The sequence below is a fragment of the Halyomorpha halys genome, unplaced genomic scaffold (assembly GCF_000696795.3).
Source record: "Halyomorpha halys isolate HHAL.00 unplaced genomic scaffold, Hhal_1.1 Scaffold134.1, whole genome shotgun sequence".
NCBI lineage: Eukaryota > Metazoa > Arthropoda > Insecta > Hemiptera > Pentatomidae > Halyomorpha > Halyomorpha halys.
The window spans coordinates 390314-408757 of NW_027107159.1; the positions used below are offsets into that span (position 1 = coordinate 390314).

The window sequence follows — 18444 nt, forward strand, 5'->3', positions numbered from 1 at the left end:
GTTTTTGTTTTCCTTTTGTAACTATGTGTTTGTATCTTTTTTAGCCCTGAAGAAGCCCTGCAACGTGGGGCGAAACGTTGGCTCATTAAAATAGTATATTTCTACTATTTGAGTTTTTCTTGACCGCACCCGGACCATATTCCTTTCATTTCACTTAATAATTTGCCTCTATATCGATATTTTATTTTTATTAACTCGCCATTGGTCGCTGCGTGAGAATTTTTCTCACATTAATACTTTTTGGGTCTAGAAGGTACTAGAGGGAGACTGTGGTTTCCCTCTTCCTTGAATCTGTAGTTCAGTCTTTCCTTCTATACCTCGACCCCAACCACTCTAGCAGCTCTGGGTAAGCGTCCAGTCCTCTTTCCCTGGCAATATACCCTTCTAGTGAGACATTATCTCACGCGCGACTGAGGCTGCTATAAAAATATTCAAGTTGTGAGGATTTTTCTCACGTGCACCAAGTGTATTCAATCCATTAAAATGTTTCTTTCTCGAGGGAAGAAATTACCAGAACAAGGGAAACGTAGGTTTGAAGAGGCAGGAACTTCATTAGGTGCGTGTTATTTACTATAAGTGTATGTTAGGGTGGTATATACAACAAAAATTTTTCTTTTCATATTTTCACTTCATCGCTACGTCGTATGAATATTATTTTCAGTAAATTTCTGGGTTATCTTCAGGCATTCTAAACAAACAATAATTGCCACCAGTGTAAAAGACCGATTTGTCCCAGTCATGACTTGCTTCATACACTTGCACCAGAGAGTTCTTCAGACTGAGTATTTTTTTGTTAATTTTAATTCTTTTTTTAACGTTGTCTGTCTCAAAATATTATTTTATGTTTATTACTATTTTATAATTATGTTTGTTTTTTGGATATTTAAGACTAGTTTCCTCTTGTATCAAAACACTTTTTTAATTTTTTTTTATGCTTAAATAAACTTAATCTAAATCAAAATTTTATATTTCAAAAAATACGTTCAGAGCTCTAAATAAGAAATGTGAGAAAAAGTCTCACGCGCGGCTATCCGTGTTAAAATCGACCTAGCGAACAATGACGGGCTAACTATATTTTATTTACTTATATTTATTTATCCACAGTTTTAATTCATCTTCACATTTGCTGTGTTGTATGTTTAGAGTCTTCATAATAATATTTTAACTCTTAACTGTATTATCTATCTGTGTATTTTTTCATTAATTTAAACTTTCACTTCACATGGTTTTAATTAAGTTATTTCACTTCCCATTGCTTCAATTAACTTATTTTGTCATGGCTATTACAGTTATTAATGTAGCAAAAATATTAATATCACTATCAATACAAAAAGTTTGCTATCAGTATCAAATTATTTTGTACATTTAGTTTTACTCTATAATATGTCATGGTCTTTACTTCTTTTATATTTATTGTATTTTATCTATATTGTCTTCATTGCATTATCTTAATTGTATTTTCTGTTAGTATAAGCCAGTTTATGTAATTTCTTTTATATGTACGTTAGTATTAGAGAAAAGCCGTAGACGATTATTTTATTTTAATTCTGCTTTTTTATTCTGCGTTTCCTAACACGTAATAATTTATTTATTAATTTTTCTTCTTCGATTGCAATGATGCATTATAGAAAATAATAAATTAAAAGGAAAAATCTAATAAATTACTAAAATTCGAATTAACTACAAACAATTAAGGAATTCACAATTCAAATGTTTAGCAAAAAGTTATAATAGAATAATCGTATTGAAAAAAGACACAAAAGTAAAACCAATTAGGAATGCTTTAAAAATCTTTCACTCGTTATATTTTTGCTAATTGCATTATTGTGGGCGTATAATGAAGCTACTAACAGGACCCACATTTCGTTTGAAAACACTAAATTAAAGCATTTATATTTTTAAGAAACATTTCAGTAAGTATTAATCTTATAATATTGCTTGGGAATGAAAAAATTATATATAATTTGCATTGACAGTGAAGTCCTAACCACCTGCTCGACTCAGACAGTTACTATAATTATATAACTAAAGCGATCAAATTCTCTTGTGTTAAATGTTCCAAATTAAACCAAATCTTTTCAAGACAATTTTGTTCCGGTATTTTTTTACTGTTTTTTTTTGTTTTGTTTTTTAACTGTTTTAGTATTCCTATTCCTTGCCTCTTAATTGTTCAATTTATAAAAATAATATTCATTATATTTATTTCTTTTCTTTAAGGAAAACCCTCACTACTTTTCCATTTTTATTTAATCATTGTCGACTTTTCGGATATTTCTCCATCATCTGGTCCAGTCTAGACTAAATTAGAAAAAAAAAAAACCCAGATTTTATCAACCCTTTATATTCAATTAATTTATGGCTGTATAACAATTATTATACGACATGAAAAAAAGCAAAATATTATACATTTTATTACCTTAATCAACCTATATTTCTTATCATCCCTTTAAGAGATTTGTTTTGGTTTAAAAAAAAAATTATCCATTCCTCCTAAAATTAATGTTACACCATAGTAATTAACAAAATGCAATTTTCAAATTTATTATTCTAGCTCACTACTGCCATAAGAATATATAGCTGGTTAGGTCCAAGGCTTACATGACTAAAAACCTGCTAACATCTAACCTTTCTCTTTGTCTAAAATTGCTAATTTATAATGGTATACTTAGACCGGTCCTCCTAGCAAAGAGACTCCAACAGTATTACAGCAGTATTCTGAGACATATTCTAAAACATACTACTTTACAATGAGTAAAGTACTAAAATTAATTTAATTAATTAATCTAAAACTAACTACATTCATGCGACACTTGGACTGCCAACAGTGACAGAATTCATCGCACGGAGGTACATCAAATTCTTTGATAGCCTATAACACTGCACTAATCCACTATTCCAGACATCAACATCAACAAGAGGGCCATAAAGGTGGCAAACAAAATTTCAGACTAGACAGAGGACTACTAACTTATTACTAACAATACAACTGGTGAGCCCCAGCATCCGACAGCAGATATAAGACCGTTTTCCCCATCTATACCCGTCATATTTCCTTTCCCCGGCCCCCTCTTAAAATGCATCAGATGCAGTATAATAATAATGTATAAAGGGACCCATATATTTTCGGACGTGTAGAAAATAAAAATGCATTCGATTTAAAGCTTACGTTCTGGCGTATCAATCAATTTTAACTTTTTGGATTTCTAATATATAAGGGTACTTTTTATTAGCATTTATTGGTGAAAATAATCAAATTAAACTCGAACACTGACATAGATCAATTTACCATCGACGTAGTACTGCCTCGTTATTTAGAAAAATTATATTCTAAATTATTTGTATCTCACTTCAACTATCATAAACACATAATTTCTTTCTTAGACTAAGAATTGAATAAAATGGAAATTGTTGAATAAAAGAGATATTTAATTTAATTAAGAGAGATTTCTCTCAAAGTTCATTTCCTAATCTTGAAATAATAACGATTGAATAATGCGGCAACAAATGCTAGAATTTATGAAGTTTCACTTTAACACGCGAGAGTCTCACGCATATCTCCTCCAAAATGACGAGTTTCGCTCACGTAACGAATTCAGATCCTCTACCTGCCATGTTCAAAGAATATTTAGTCTGATATCCTATTATACATTAGGGAAATTCATGATTTTTAGTTTAACGTGTTAAAGCGTGTTAAATGGAGAAATATTTTCTTCTTTTACCATGTTATGTTAACCATATAACATGGTTCAGAATCCATTACTAGGTCTGTTAAATGGAGAATGGCGTCACGCAACGTCTTTGTCATCGTTTTGTTTGTTGTGTTAGTTTACTTGCTCGTAGTTTGTTTTTTGATTGTTTTGGATGTTATTATGACTGATAAAGCAATGGATGACATTTTTAATAATTGAATGACAGTTATCAGTTAGCTCATCTTGATTCTCTTCCTCACAAGTTAGAAGATCAACAAGGCACTCAGTGACCAAACATGCAAACAACTTTTACTTTAGGGATGTTGTAATAAATTACTTTAATCAAAACAATAACATGAAGTTTTTGAAGTTGTAAAATAAGTTACCCGTAAAATCCGCTCTTATGCATTTAACATTTAACATAACTTTAAATAATGCTGTTCACTATTCTATAATTATAAAATTTAACATTCCACATTTAACACATAATGAATACCCCTAATATATATTAATCTACTGAGTACAATGGCAACGAAGAAGTTTAAATGAGTTATGTTTTGTATTGCAAGACGTAATAAAGAGTACGAAAGTATAATCAAGGAATATAAAAAAAAAAGGTAATAAAGTGTAAAAATATTTTTTTTTTCAATTGGCTCCACAAACCTTGAAGATCTTTAGCCACCCGAACCATTTTGTTTTTACCTCTCACGTGGTCACTTGCCAACTAAACTGGTGTCCATTGATATGTTGAGGCGTCCTGATGGATGCTTCCAAGTCACATCTTTCGCCCATCTTAACCTGCTTGCTTTCGTATCATGAGATACTGACTGACCAGTCTCTATATGCAGTTCACTAGGGGTATCATGGTCTTTAGTTTAACATGTTAAAGCGTGTTTAATGGAAAAAAATTTGTTAAATGGAGAAATATTTCCTTCTTTTTCCTTGTTAAAACGATATAACATATAACTTGCTTCAGAGTCTGTTACTAGATATGTTGAATGGAGAATGACCAGTTTTGTTACCGTTGTTTGTTGTGTTAGGTTACTTGCTCGTAGTTTGTGTTGAATTGTTTTGAATGTTTTATGACTAATAAAGCAATGAATGAAATAATAATAATTTAATGACAGTTGTTAGTTCATCTTGATTCTCTTCCTCAAAAGTTATAAGATCAACAAGGCACTCAGTAGTCAAACTTTCACACAACTTTTACTTTTCACTTTATTTAGGCATGTTGTAATAAATTATTTTAATCAAAACTTAGAAGTAAACAATAACATGAAGTTTTGGAAGGAAAGGTTATAAAAAAAGTTGCTCAGAAAATCCACTTAGACCTACATTTAACATGACTTTAAATAGCGCTATTCACAATCCTATACTTATAACATCTAACATGGTAAAACATTTTTCATTTAACACATCATGAATACCCCACCCCTACTGTTAGTTAGTCTCTATGTGCTAAGGCTGTGATCTCAGAACGCTCTTCGCTTTTATAAAATGTTTGTTTTTAAAAAACTGCATCTCGAAAACTATTGAACGTAAACAACTCAACTAGGGCTCATATTTTATAGCAACTTAACTCTGTAAGGCCCCACTGGTGTCTTACCGGACAAGTATTTGGATTACACTGTTTTCATCAGTATCTGACATAAGAATTTTTAGGATATTGTAGTTAAGTTTCCAACATGACGACTATAATCCCTCAAACAGTAGTAAACTTTAGCTTTTAGTCTTTATTACTCCCTTTTTGTTTTCTCGTTATAATTTTGTACAACGTTTTCTTTTATGATTTGTCCTTTATTATCATTATTATTATATTTCACGTTTTTTTGCTTAATTATACTATAAATTGTTAATCAACCTCTGTGAATAATAGTTGTTTATTAACATAAGTGAAATAAAGTAGATAATATTTATATTATCCTCTCCGCATTAGTGTCGTTTTAACTCATTGCATGGACTAATTATTTTATAAAACCGATGAAACTCAGTACCAAAGGCATATAAATCGGGTATAAGCTATTCCAAAGAGTTCTCATTATCGGATAGAAATTTTATTATTGATAATGATTGAAAATATCATTGAAAATTTCAGTTTCACCTGAAAAGAAGACAATGATCCTAAAACGTTGTTACGAACTTTTTACTAACACATTTTCGTCCGCATGACGAAAATTCGTCTTTTCGCAAACAATCACCAATAGCCAAATGACAAAATTCTAATTTTTACAAAACAGAGATAATTCCAATATTGAACTGATTTTAACTTCAGCTGTGTAGCGAGTTAAGGAACCGGTATTATAAATTTAAACAATTGCCCCTTGCCCAACTGAACCTATGTCACTTTAGACAAATGGCTGCATATGTCCCATTCTCTTACAATTTTATAGAAGAAGGAACCCAATAAAAACGACTAGGTTCTAAGAAGGCCCCAGAGACCCTTCTAACAGCCCTTTCAAGCCCTTAGTATTCTATATCAATAGCAAGGGCTGACACTTAGGCAGGTGCAAGGTGTCATCTCACAATGGACTTGCATCAGTCAAACTATTAATAAAATTATGGTTAACATATGTAAGTCAGTTCACACAAGTCCTTAGGTCATGGTTTCTCACACCCAATTTCTTGGAAGTCTGGCCACCCTCTTTCTAGTCACGCCTTTCTCCCCCTCCCAGATATTTACTTCTAAATTTCATAGGCTCTCTAGGCCCCGCCTAGTCTCCTAAAATTATCCGATTGGTCAAAACCCCTTCTCCTATTTCACTATTCTTCCTACCCCCTCTTCTCAAGTCTTCATATATATTTCCTTGACTAGATAGCTAAGTAACAACAGAGAGACTGAGTAACAGTAACAGTAACAGTAACATGTAGTTCTTGTAAATATGTTAGAATAAAGTCATTTTAGTCTTCACTGATTTTTATGCTATGTAACTCATAGCTAGTGTAACTCCGCAAACGTAAACAAAAACAAATTAACCTTATATCATTAGGTACTGTGTATAGAAGAATTTATTCAAAGTTCAATTGTTTGGGTGTTGGGATTTTTATTTCACTTGTATTATTGTTAATTTGCTGACATAATTTTAATCAAAATAAAATATGTCTAAAACGAATAACAAAAAAGAAATATATGCAGACAATTTATCTGATTGTGAGGGTAGTGATACCTTTGTATTTTGGATTTACATTTGAACAGGTAGATAAGTTTAAGTATTTAGGTTCTTTGGTAACTAGAAAAAATAATAGCGAGGGTAAAGGTTGGTAATGCTTGTTATTTTTCGATTTCAAAATTGCTTAGCTCGCATTATGTCCAGAAACTTAAAAATTAGAATTTACAAAACTATCTTTTCCTCTGTTATTTATGGATGCGAAGATAGATTTGGGTTTGGAGGGTCGTTACTGGATAGATATAGAGAATGATTGGTGGTATCGGCATCGAATCTTCGGGGTCGCTGAGCCTTTCATAATATCATTATTTTGGATTTATACCTTAACAATTCCTTAACCATAGGATTTTAATTAATGCAATTTTATTACTAAAACATTTTCCTGATCTACAATGTGTACACAACAAAAGATACGCATACTTTTGATACATGTTTGTATAAACAGTTGATTGATATATTACCATTTGCTTGCATTGCGAACTTGTTGTGAGGTGCAGTGGACTTGTTAGTAATCTCGCATACTGACCTACAATTAACTTTCACAAGACAAGCTGTCCTTGAGGGAAGCTTAAACCGGAGTGAGTTGCAAAAACAATCTGTCATCAATACGAAAATATCTATTTCAGATCAGATATTTGCACTATAATTAACGGTCTTAATTACTTGTAAAATCGGTAAAAAAATTCGAAATACCATAAAAAAACAAGATTTTTGTTTGTAAATTACTTAATTTTAGTCTAATTAATTTTTGCTTTAGTTGTAGAAATGACAAAGTCAGGTGACGAATGAATTACGATATATTTGAAATGAAAATTCACAAAAAAATTGAGGGCATTTTTTTTTTTACATTGTTTTGGGAGCACTTTGTGATGTATTAATAATTAATTTAAAACAAATAATATTCCTCATTACAAAAAATAATTTAGAAAATAATCTACCATGATTTTCATTGCTGTTCTAAGGGCCGTCCATACCTCAGGTGGTTGAGGCGCAGGACTTAGCAGCCTGAAAACTACGGCGGCGTCAGTTCGAATCCGGCCTAGGGTGTTGACTTATTTTATTTCTGTGGCGGTCCCACGAAATGAAAGCAGTATACTGATTATTTATTCTGCGTACACTATATTAAATATTATAATGCAATTATATTATATTATAATGAGTGTACCCTAGTCATAAATACGAAACATTTTGCTTTTGACAGAACAAAGAGCAATAAGACAAGAGAAAATAGCGCATGGTAGATCCGCTAGTGACTTATCTTCAAGTAGGTAGACACTTGACTTTTGATCGAGTTTGAATTAGTACAATTTTTTTTGTATGATTAATTACCTTTAAAAACATTATTTATAACTAAAATTATGAATCTAAATAATAATCTGAAAATAAACTATTGTTTATGTCTAAAATTAGTACGTCCGTTCTCGGCACGTATTCTTCTTGTTAGGAAGATAATGACCCTACGTGCTTTCATCGATTACAAGGATCGATATCCTGATCGGAAGTGCCTATAGACTCGACCTGGCCTCGAAGTCTTCCGTTGGGGAGTCATGGCACTACCCGACCTCAGTAATGCACGCCTGTAACTGTTTTAAATTGCCGTAATTACCTTTCGATGTCCTCGATTAAATCATAACTCCCTAGGTTCAAGGCGACCATGATCAAGTTCCTAGCTAATGTACAGTTGTTCTTGTTTTTGTTACATAGTACAAGAGCCCAAGAGGAGAAAAAAGGCAGTTATCTCACCCCAATTTTTTATTACTTTAATGAAAACTATCTATAATTACTAGTCAAAATGCATCAGTCTGCCAAGTATAGGTAGGGAGAATAAAAAATGGCGGGTGTTTCAAAGCGATAAAAAAAAACTAATTTTTCATTCGGAGCTCTATCTCAAAAAGTAGGAACAACACAAGGAAACCTAAGAGAGCGTCATTTAAATAGGGGAGCAAATTTGCTAAAATATAAGCCCTAATAGAGTTATTTACGTTAAATAGTTTTCGATATATAGCTTTTTAAAAAACAACATTTCATAAAAATGTTGTATTGGACGTACTGAAAGATCAGTAGTTAAAGAATTTATTTTGAAAAATCTATATCTCGAAAACCATTTGACGTACAGATGTCTATTAGCACTCAAATTGAAGCTAGTTTAATGAGCTATAAAGTAGCTTTTGATGTTTATCTTCGTAGGAGTAATAGTTTACATGAAATTTGCTAAAATAAATTGATTTATAGTTGTTCGGACAAATTTTCATTCGCCAAATTTATATTCATGTGTGAATATCATAAAAACTACTGTCCCTACGAAGATAAGTGTCATAAACTACTTTATAGTAAGTTAAATTTCCTTTATTTTGAGTTTTGGCAGACATATTTGCGTCTTATGGATCTAGAGATATATTTTTTTAAAAAATCCAACATATTATACGAACAACTAGAAATTAACATTTTGTGAGTTTATTTTCTCAAATATCATAAAAACTACTATTCCTACTAAGATAAACATAATTAACTATTTTGTAGTAAATTTAACTAGCTTTAATTTGACCGCTGGCAAACATCTATACCTCAAATGGTTTCTGAAATGAAGTTTTTTATAAATCAAACTTATTGTCCGAACCACTATAAATCAATTTATTTTAGCAAATATCATGAAAACTACTATTCCTACGATGGTAAAGGTATTAAACTTATTTATAGTCCATTAAACTAGCTTTAATTTGAGTGCTAATAGACATCAGTACGTCTCATAGTTCCTGAGATGTAGATTTCTCAAAATAAATTAGCTAACTACTAATCTTTCAGAAGATTTTCAAGAAATTTTGCTTTTTGAAAAGCTATATCTCGAGAACTATTAGACGTAAATAGCTCTTTTAAGGATAATATTTCAGCAAATTTACTCTTCTTTCAATTATGTTCTCTTAGATTTTCTAGTGTTGTTGGTTATTTTTATTATGTTTTCGATTGTTGTTGATATTTTTTAAGATATAGAGCTCCGAATGAAAAATTAATGTTTTTTAAGGTTTTGAAACAGCCACCATTTTTTATTCCCTCTACCTATACTTGGCAGACTCATTAATTTTGACTAGTAATTATGCCTAGTTTTCGTTAAGGTAATAAAAAATTGGCGTGAGATAACTGCCTTTTTTTCTTCCCGGCTCTTGTACTATCATTAAATCGAGGCAGAATAGAATGTAGGCAGATGATTGATAAAACCTCTACTAATGTTTCATCATTTATTTATTGCCTTTAGTTCTTCTTCACTTTGTTTATCTAGTCTCTTGAGCGTTGTCTTTCTAATTTTTTATTTCATTCGTTTAAATAATTACATCCAATATGGTCTGACCAGATGACAACATCGATCCATCAGTGCCAAAATAACACATAAAACTAATAGACATAAGTGAAATGTAAATATTACAGTTTAGACTAATAGGGCATTACAATTTTTAAGCTTGATAAATGGTATATGAATTGATCTCAAGTCATACAATTAATAATTTAATTAACAACTGCTTAAATGAAAATAAAGTAAAAATAATTATTATTTGAAAAAATTAAATAAAAATAATTTAAAGGATTTTGAAGTGAATAATAAAGTTGCAAATTTACAATTATTGAAATTAATATAATAATGACTATAAAACAAGATGATTCAGAATATGATAAAAATAAAGATCTAATAATATCTATTACGAAGCACACACATACATTACTAATTTTAATTTTAATATAATAAATAAATTATGTGGAGTTATAAAAAATACAGGCAGATATGGTAATTTAGTGAATCAAAATCAGTTATTGGGAATCACCGAAGTAAGAAAGTACTCCATTAAATATTTCTTTTTTTTTTGCAGTTGATTTATTTATTATTTCTTCTGGTAAGTGATTGAATAGAAGTACCATATAATTTAAGCTACGGTTACCAAATTTATTATTTTAGGGTGGTTCGATAAATTTAATTTTTTTTTCTAACATTTTTTGATATATTATTTCAATTCTAAATAAATTATTCTCTATAAATAAAATAGTTGTGGTAAAGTACCGTCGATTTTGTGATTTTATCTTTTATTATTGTTGTGTGTTATTGTTCTTAAGGTTCGATTTAGTAGATTTGCAAGTTTTGATGAATGATCATCAGCACTAGCACCTTAACATTCGATCCCATATCTTAATATCAATTCAAATAATGCTTTGTACACCATTATTTAAGTTTCTCTGTTAAGTACAAATTGGAGGTAATAATTTTGTATGAGCATACTTTTAATTTTTTAAAAACATTTACTATGTGTGGTTCCCAAGAAAAAGCATTATCCTAAGTAAAGCTAGATATTGATAATTTTCTACAACATTTAGTATTTTACAGCAACATATCTTTATACTATTAATGTTAGTAAGACAGTCACAGTCATGGGATTTAATTTCAGTGCCGTCTACAGAAGGCATATGGGGTGGTTTTATCAACATGATAACCGTTTTATCTTTGTTAACTATGAGACCTTTATCCTGAGCCTATTTAAAAAATCATAATAGTAATTTTATAGTAATTATAGCTACATTCATAGTTTTGTAAAATGGATTTCAATAATATAACAAATCTATTAAAATTATTATAGATTACTTAGTTTTGATTTAATATATTTAATTATTAAAATAAATAATTAGTGTCTTATTTCTGTTTCAGCATCATATGTTGGAAAGGGATGCTCTAGAAATGATCCTAAAATCAATGAGTGCGTCGTCAGGGTGGGTGCTCCTGCCATCAAGCAAGTAGCTCAAGGTAAATATTAACAATTTACTTACTTAATTAATAATTTTGTTTTAAACATAAACTTTTCAATTACTAGGAAATTTTTTATTTGAAAGCAAAATAATATTTAATGAACAAAATCATGAAAATATGAAATGTGTGGTTTTGCACCAAAAGTGTGTGCACCACTTCTCTTTGATGATCATATCTAAGGGTGGCATCCTGGCCGTCTAATCCACACCCCATTTCATATGAAACTGAACAAATCGCACAGATCATCTTAAGTCTCTCCGATCTTAAACGGACACCATCTGTCTTTTGTACGCCATAGCATCAATGCATCTCTCCATGTTAATGTTATTGAGGATATCTGCTGCCAGTCGTTGAGCCTCCATCCATCACTTCTTGATAAGTATCATTATTTTCACAATGTTGTCGGCTGTCAGCGTTGATTCACAGCCCTGATGGAACTCGTCGCTCATTTCTGTATTACTGAAAGTGGGGAGAAACACATCCAGGAGAAAAACACATGGTTCACGCTTTCTTGAGGGCACACTGGACACTCCGCTATATAGTTCAGTTTGTTCCTATGTTGGTTGGCTTTGAAACCACTATGTCCCATTATCAACTGGGTGAGGTAGTAATCAACTTCTCCCTGTTCCCTATCCACTCATAGTTGGATAGACGGCTACATCTCACCGTCATTGCCACACCTCTCTTCGGCGGTCATCTCTCTGGGTGGCATCCTGGCCAACACATGCTGCTTCGTATGAAACTGTACAAAAAGGACAATTACCCTCAAGACGCTCTGATGGTAGAATGCATATATGGATAGATTCATTAATACTATAAGTTTGAATGTCTTTATTAACTCGTTATTTAGTTATATAGTTCAATTTGAAAGGGTCCTAATGCCAAGGGACTCGAGGAATTTTTGTAATAGAATACTAACTCTGAGCCCTTTCTAAACAAAAACCATAAATTCCACACTATTGTTGAGCTTTTAACTAATATGTTAACTGTTACACTTAACACTTTTTGAACTGTTAGTATTTTTAGTATAAAGCATTTTGGCCACTCTGTCTCTTAACAATTCATTCTTTGTGTTTTGTAAGCCAATAAAGTATGCACATGTATTGTATATATTGAACATATGAGGTGCTAGGTCGTAAAACATGGTTTCTGAAAACTGAAAACTTTCTCAATGTTAAAAAATATTTTACCTTAAACCACTTGCTATAATTTAAAACCTACATTATTCTTTTAATAATTCAAATTTCTTAAAAATTCTTTCAAAAATCAATGAAATCAGATCTAAAGAATCTGATGAAGACAAAAACTTTAATTCACAATATATATCATGTTTTATGATCCAGTGCCTGATATATTAAACAAAATTGAATATTTTTGTGTATTAAAATGAATAAAATTTGATAGGTGATCCAAAATATCGAATTCCAAAATTGGATCCTTTATTGGTTGATGAGATTAAGGTACAACAGGGCACAAGGCAAGTGGGACTGTCTCTCAGCTGCAAAAAATGTCTCATCCATGGCCTTCAAAATACAATATTTAACAGAGCAGTGTAAGTTTTATATTAAATTAAGTTTCTGAAAAGTATAATTTTATGTTAAGCAGATTATTTTATATTTAAAATTACACCTATATTGAGCTGGTTTATTAGTTAAATCCAACTAGTAAATAAAAAATATTTATTTTTAAACAGATACAAATTCCAGCAGAAGAATTTATTATTTATCATTTATTATGCTTGAATATTAAAAATTAAGAAACAGAAAGTAATATATAATTATAGATTATGAGCTCAATAACTCGTTTATTGAGACATTTTAGATCATTTTGTGAAAGGTAAGAATTTTGTGAATGGAAATACATAATAAAATGGAGTCAGCATTAAAGAAATTCTTCTGTCAAAAAAAATTTTTTAAAGACAAAATGTCTGAATATTTGTCAAAGGTTGTGTAATCCAATCATATTGTTTAATAAAATTCTTGAATGATTACAAAAATAGGGGTGTCTTAACTTTTTTTTTAGGATATTGTGTGTTGAAAAATGTCTTGTTTAATTCCTTCCACCTTCTTTCGAAAATTTCTAAATTTGTAGACTTTTCCCTTTTTTTTTTTTCCAAAATTATTGATCTCACAGAAAATATATGCCAATTTTTATTTTAGTAATTTAAATGATCCAATTCTTGATGCTAATACTAAACTTGTAACTGTAATATTTCCAGAAATAATGCTCTTTTATTTCTAAGATTTTTCTAAAAATTCAAGAGAGAAAAACTTATGATTAGTGAAGCTCATTTATTTTTTAATCCTATTAATATAAATAGTTCAGCATAGGTTTTTTTTTTTTAATTTTCACATTCTAAAAATGTCTGCATTATGTACCGAAGTTATACATGATTTATTTTTTCCTTTTTATTATTTCTTCCCTTACAGATTTTTTTTATTTTATTTTTCTAGCTTTTTATTGTTCTTTAAATTTGTTTAATTTTTTCATTATTTGAATTCTAAAAACTATCTCTATTTTTCCCATCACACATAAAAGTAAATTTAAGTTAAAATTATAAAAATTATATAAACATTTTAAATATAGTAAAAAAAATTATATTAAATTAGTTATTGCCCAGTTGCAAGTGAATCATTCAACCAATAACAATATCATCAACAAATCATTAATATAAAAAATATTCAAAGTTCAAATTGTAAGTTGGTTATTGCTCAGTAGCAACTAAATAGTGATTTCAGATTTTGAGAATGAACTAATACTATTCCTTAATACCAAAGAAACAATAGAACATGTTACAGAAGCTGAGAAAAATATTCTAATTTCTTTGTATGGGGTGATCTTGCTACTCAGAATCTTGACAATGAGGTGGTAACCATATGAAACATAGTTGAGTAGCATTATATCAGTAGTTAGTGACAATTTAATTTAGCCTTACCTGCACCTTTATTAAATGCTAGATATCATGCATATAATTATATATTAAATGCTAGATATCATGCATATAATTATATATTAAATGCTAGATATCATGCATATAATTATATACTAGGGTTAGTCTGGGATATATGTTCTAGGTTTTTCTTAAAATAAAGTCTGTTTAACGTAGTCATTTCTGACCTCTGAGGTTTGCTTTTTTTACATTTATTTAGTAATTTTAATATGTGAATTGATCATTGTGTTGTTAAAATGAAAAAAGATTTATGGTGTTAAAACCCAATGGAATTATAGATAAAAATAGTAGCTATAATTTATTTGTATATGATAATAAATGTAATATATATTGTACTGTATATGCATTATATCTGTAGAATGTCATCTGAATTAAAACAATTTTTTTTTTTTAATGTATCTCAAAGTCTGTTTGACCTGGCAAAACAAGTTTTGTCTTAGGCTTTAGCTACTTATATTTATATTTCAGCTATTTTTACTTCACAATTTACTTTTTGATTCACAATTTAGTTGCTACTGAGCAATAACTTACTTGAAATTCGATTTCTGTAAAAAAAAATCTTAAATTTAAAAGAACTCTATTTAAGAAAGTAGTACAGCTACAAGCTTCACATTGCTCAACTAATTTGGATGATTTAAATTACTAACAGAATGTACACATTTTCTGCCAGACCAACAGTTGTGGAGATATTTGAAAAAAACATGAAAAAGTTCAAAATTTATCAGTTTTTTCAAGATGCCGGAGGATTGCAGTGATAGGAGGAATGAAAAACTTGAATTTTCCAATATTACACCAACATATAATAGTGAAGACACACTAATTTTTGTTACCAGTTATGAAAATTTTACTAAGGAGAACACCATAGGGAATACTTCGTGGCATAAAATGTATTATATATTGTAAATACACATTTTGTGAAATATCATTGAAATTCAGACAATATTTTTGCAGCCTAATATGTGCGTAGTCCTGTTGAGTTAATAATGTAAAACTCTATTCAGTACTTTTTAATTTATTTGTTTAGTGTTAATTGGGACAAACGGACCTGTGAGTGGTACCTAACCCTCGACAAGATGAGGCTCACTGGTAAATACAATGTTTCTGGTCAAGTTCTTCTCCTCCCTATAGTAGGCAGTGGAAATATGGAAATGGAATTGAGTAAGTACTTATAGTATATTCCATTATTAACCATTATAGCTCTTACTGAACAGTATGAGTATCCTTTAATAATGTTGCCCTTATCCCTGTAGAACAAATCCACTACCTTGGACTATATCTGGACAAATGACTTACTTTGAATCCTCTCACAAGACTGAAAAGACAGGAAACTGGACGTCGATTCTAACTATTACAGCACTTCTACAGACAAACGGTCTTAACTTCCAATTCATTACAAAAGACTGATTACATGACAATAATAAGACCTATCTTGACATACGGAATTGAGCTTTGGGGCTCCACTAAAACCTTCTAATTCTTCTCGTATCCAATCTATACAATCCAAAATCTTGCATAAAATCCTTAATGCTCCATACTTTGTCACAAATAAAATCATCCATAAAAACCTTAATGTTCTTTATGTAACCTATCTACCCCAAACCAATTTTCAAAAACTCCCTAACCACTCAAACTCATTAGTTTCTAACCTTGCTTCCGCTTTCATTCCTGACAATCCTCTGAGGCATCTGACAAAAAGATGGCCTCGAGACCTTTGCATAAATGTTTTTAGATTGCTAGGAATGGATAGTTTCTCTACAAGCATGTATAATACCATTATGATCTTACTTCAAACTTACTTGTTGTATTTTATGTACATTTGTAAATGTCAATAAATAAATTAAAAAAACAAAATCTACTAAAGGGTGAAAATATCAAGGAGAAAATTATTGATCCAGTCAAATGTAAATATACTGATCGAAGAAACTAGTCCAGCAAGTGGGGCCCAGTGGTCCTTTTTCCCAACCTTGATGTTGACACTTCGTAGTAACTAGATGATTCTGAACTTCATGATTCATTTCTCAGGACTGCCAGAAATAAATATTTACTACCCCAGGTAGAAATTGAACCCTCAACATTTGGAATCAGGCATTCTAGGACCCATTGCCCTAAAATGTTCAGCAGTCTTAATCTCAAATGAAAATAGACAATACAAAACTATTTTATGTTATTTTCCAAACCCACAATCAAGTCATGTCTTTTTCCGCAAAATTGAAATAAATTGGTGATGACTACATTCCAGTATTATGTTTAATGGAATACATTACTTAATAGTTGAGTTTTATCTTTAATTATACTTTTTGTGGTATTATTAATTTGATAAGACAATCTCTAATATCTACCATATACATTCATCATCATCATCCCGAGCTCAACAATCCATTATTGCATCTTGGCTGTCTCAAGATTTGTAATTGTTTTCCTATCCTCAGCAGCCGTCCACCAGTTCCTGATTCCATCGATTCTGGCATCGGCACTTACTCTATCTCTTCATCTCAAATTTGGTCTACCCACTTACCTTTTTCCACCCGGCTCTGCGCTGTACAGCTTCCTTGGAGTTGAGGTCTCATCCATCCGTACAACATGGCCCACATTATCACTCACAGCCCAGCTATCTGAATCTTTTATTATTTCTTTAATTATACTTTTTGTGGTAGTATTAATTTGATAAGACAGTCTCTGATATCTCCATATACATTCATCATCATCATCATCATCCTGAGCTCAACAATCAATTACTGGATCAGTATTATTAATTTAATAAGACAGTCTCTAATATCTACCATATACACTACTTACAAATTCTATCTACAGAACAAAAAATTCTATTTTTTACAAGTTGACAAATTAATGTTTTCCTGATTTTTAAACATTTTTCCAAAAATTCATGATTTGATTTTGTAAATTGAAGGATTTGTTTATAAATTCAATGTGCTATAACAAAATACAATAATGATTCAATGTTCACAAAAAAAATGAAGTATCTTTAATGTTTCCTTAGACTGATCTATCACAAACATATTTTGAAATATTATTTTCATCTTGATTTTTAAGTGATCATTAAATCCTAAGATCCATTAAATTAATAAGATGTCTAATATATATTTTTTTAATGTTTTATACTTTATTCCTATTTAACATTGCAGAAGACCTAACATTTGAATACAAATACGATTGGTATTATGAGAAGAGAGATAATGGTTTGGAGTATGTCATAATTGACAACAGCACATTCCCATTTGATGTTAACTTCATGAGTATTTCTTTGGAAAACCTTTTCAACGGAGATAAGCTTCTTGGTAATTATATCAGAATTTAAAACTGCCAATTTTATAAACAATGTTTTTGATGAATTTAATGTACTGTAATAACAGTGTTCAATTATGAATATCAGTATCATAGAAGTTAATACATATGTATAGCTCAGTATTTTTTATAACCTAGTAAATCAAATAAAAAACCATCTGGAGACGTTATGGCTCCGGTTCAAACCTAATACTAGTAATTTCTGAAATTTGAAAGTTTATTATGTATTACTTTTTACCTTCCGATTTTCTTAATGATTGTTCAAAAACCCTCTTTCAGTATATATCAGTGTGTGTGTGTGTGTTTTTGTATTATAATACTTGGGATGATTTGTGTATCATTTAGTCCTAAAAGTGTGTGAAATGAAATGAGTTGATAATAATGAATGATAATATTCTTAAGTATAAATGAGAACTTTTTTCAATTATTTTTATTTTAAAAAAATCTTTTTCAAGCATGCTTTGGTAAAGGGGGATACAAAAACAAAAAACATTGTTCTAACTTTAGGACTTCAATCTTGCAAAAAGTTAAAAAAAATTATTGCAAACACTGATA

General features: G+C 30.2%; 1 protein-coding gene across 1 annotated transcript in view; it reads left to right on the forward strand.

Annotated features, from left to right (window-relative positions):
- Positions 1-18444, forward strand: part of LOC106678357 (protein takeout) — a gene marked incomplete at its 5' end in the record, with an annotated part of 39884 nt that overhangs the window by 20486 nt on the left and 954 nt on the right. Inside the window, 4 exon segments of the mRNA XM_014416823.2 lie at positions 11538-11633; positions 13041-13188; positions 15611-15744; positions 17730-17882. Of these exon segments, the coding sequence (XP_014272309.2) occupies positions 11538-11633; positions 13041-13188; positions 15611-15744; positions 17730-17882 (531 nt within the window).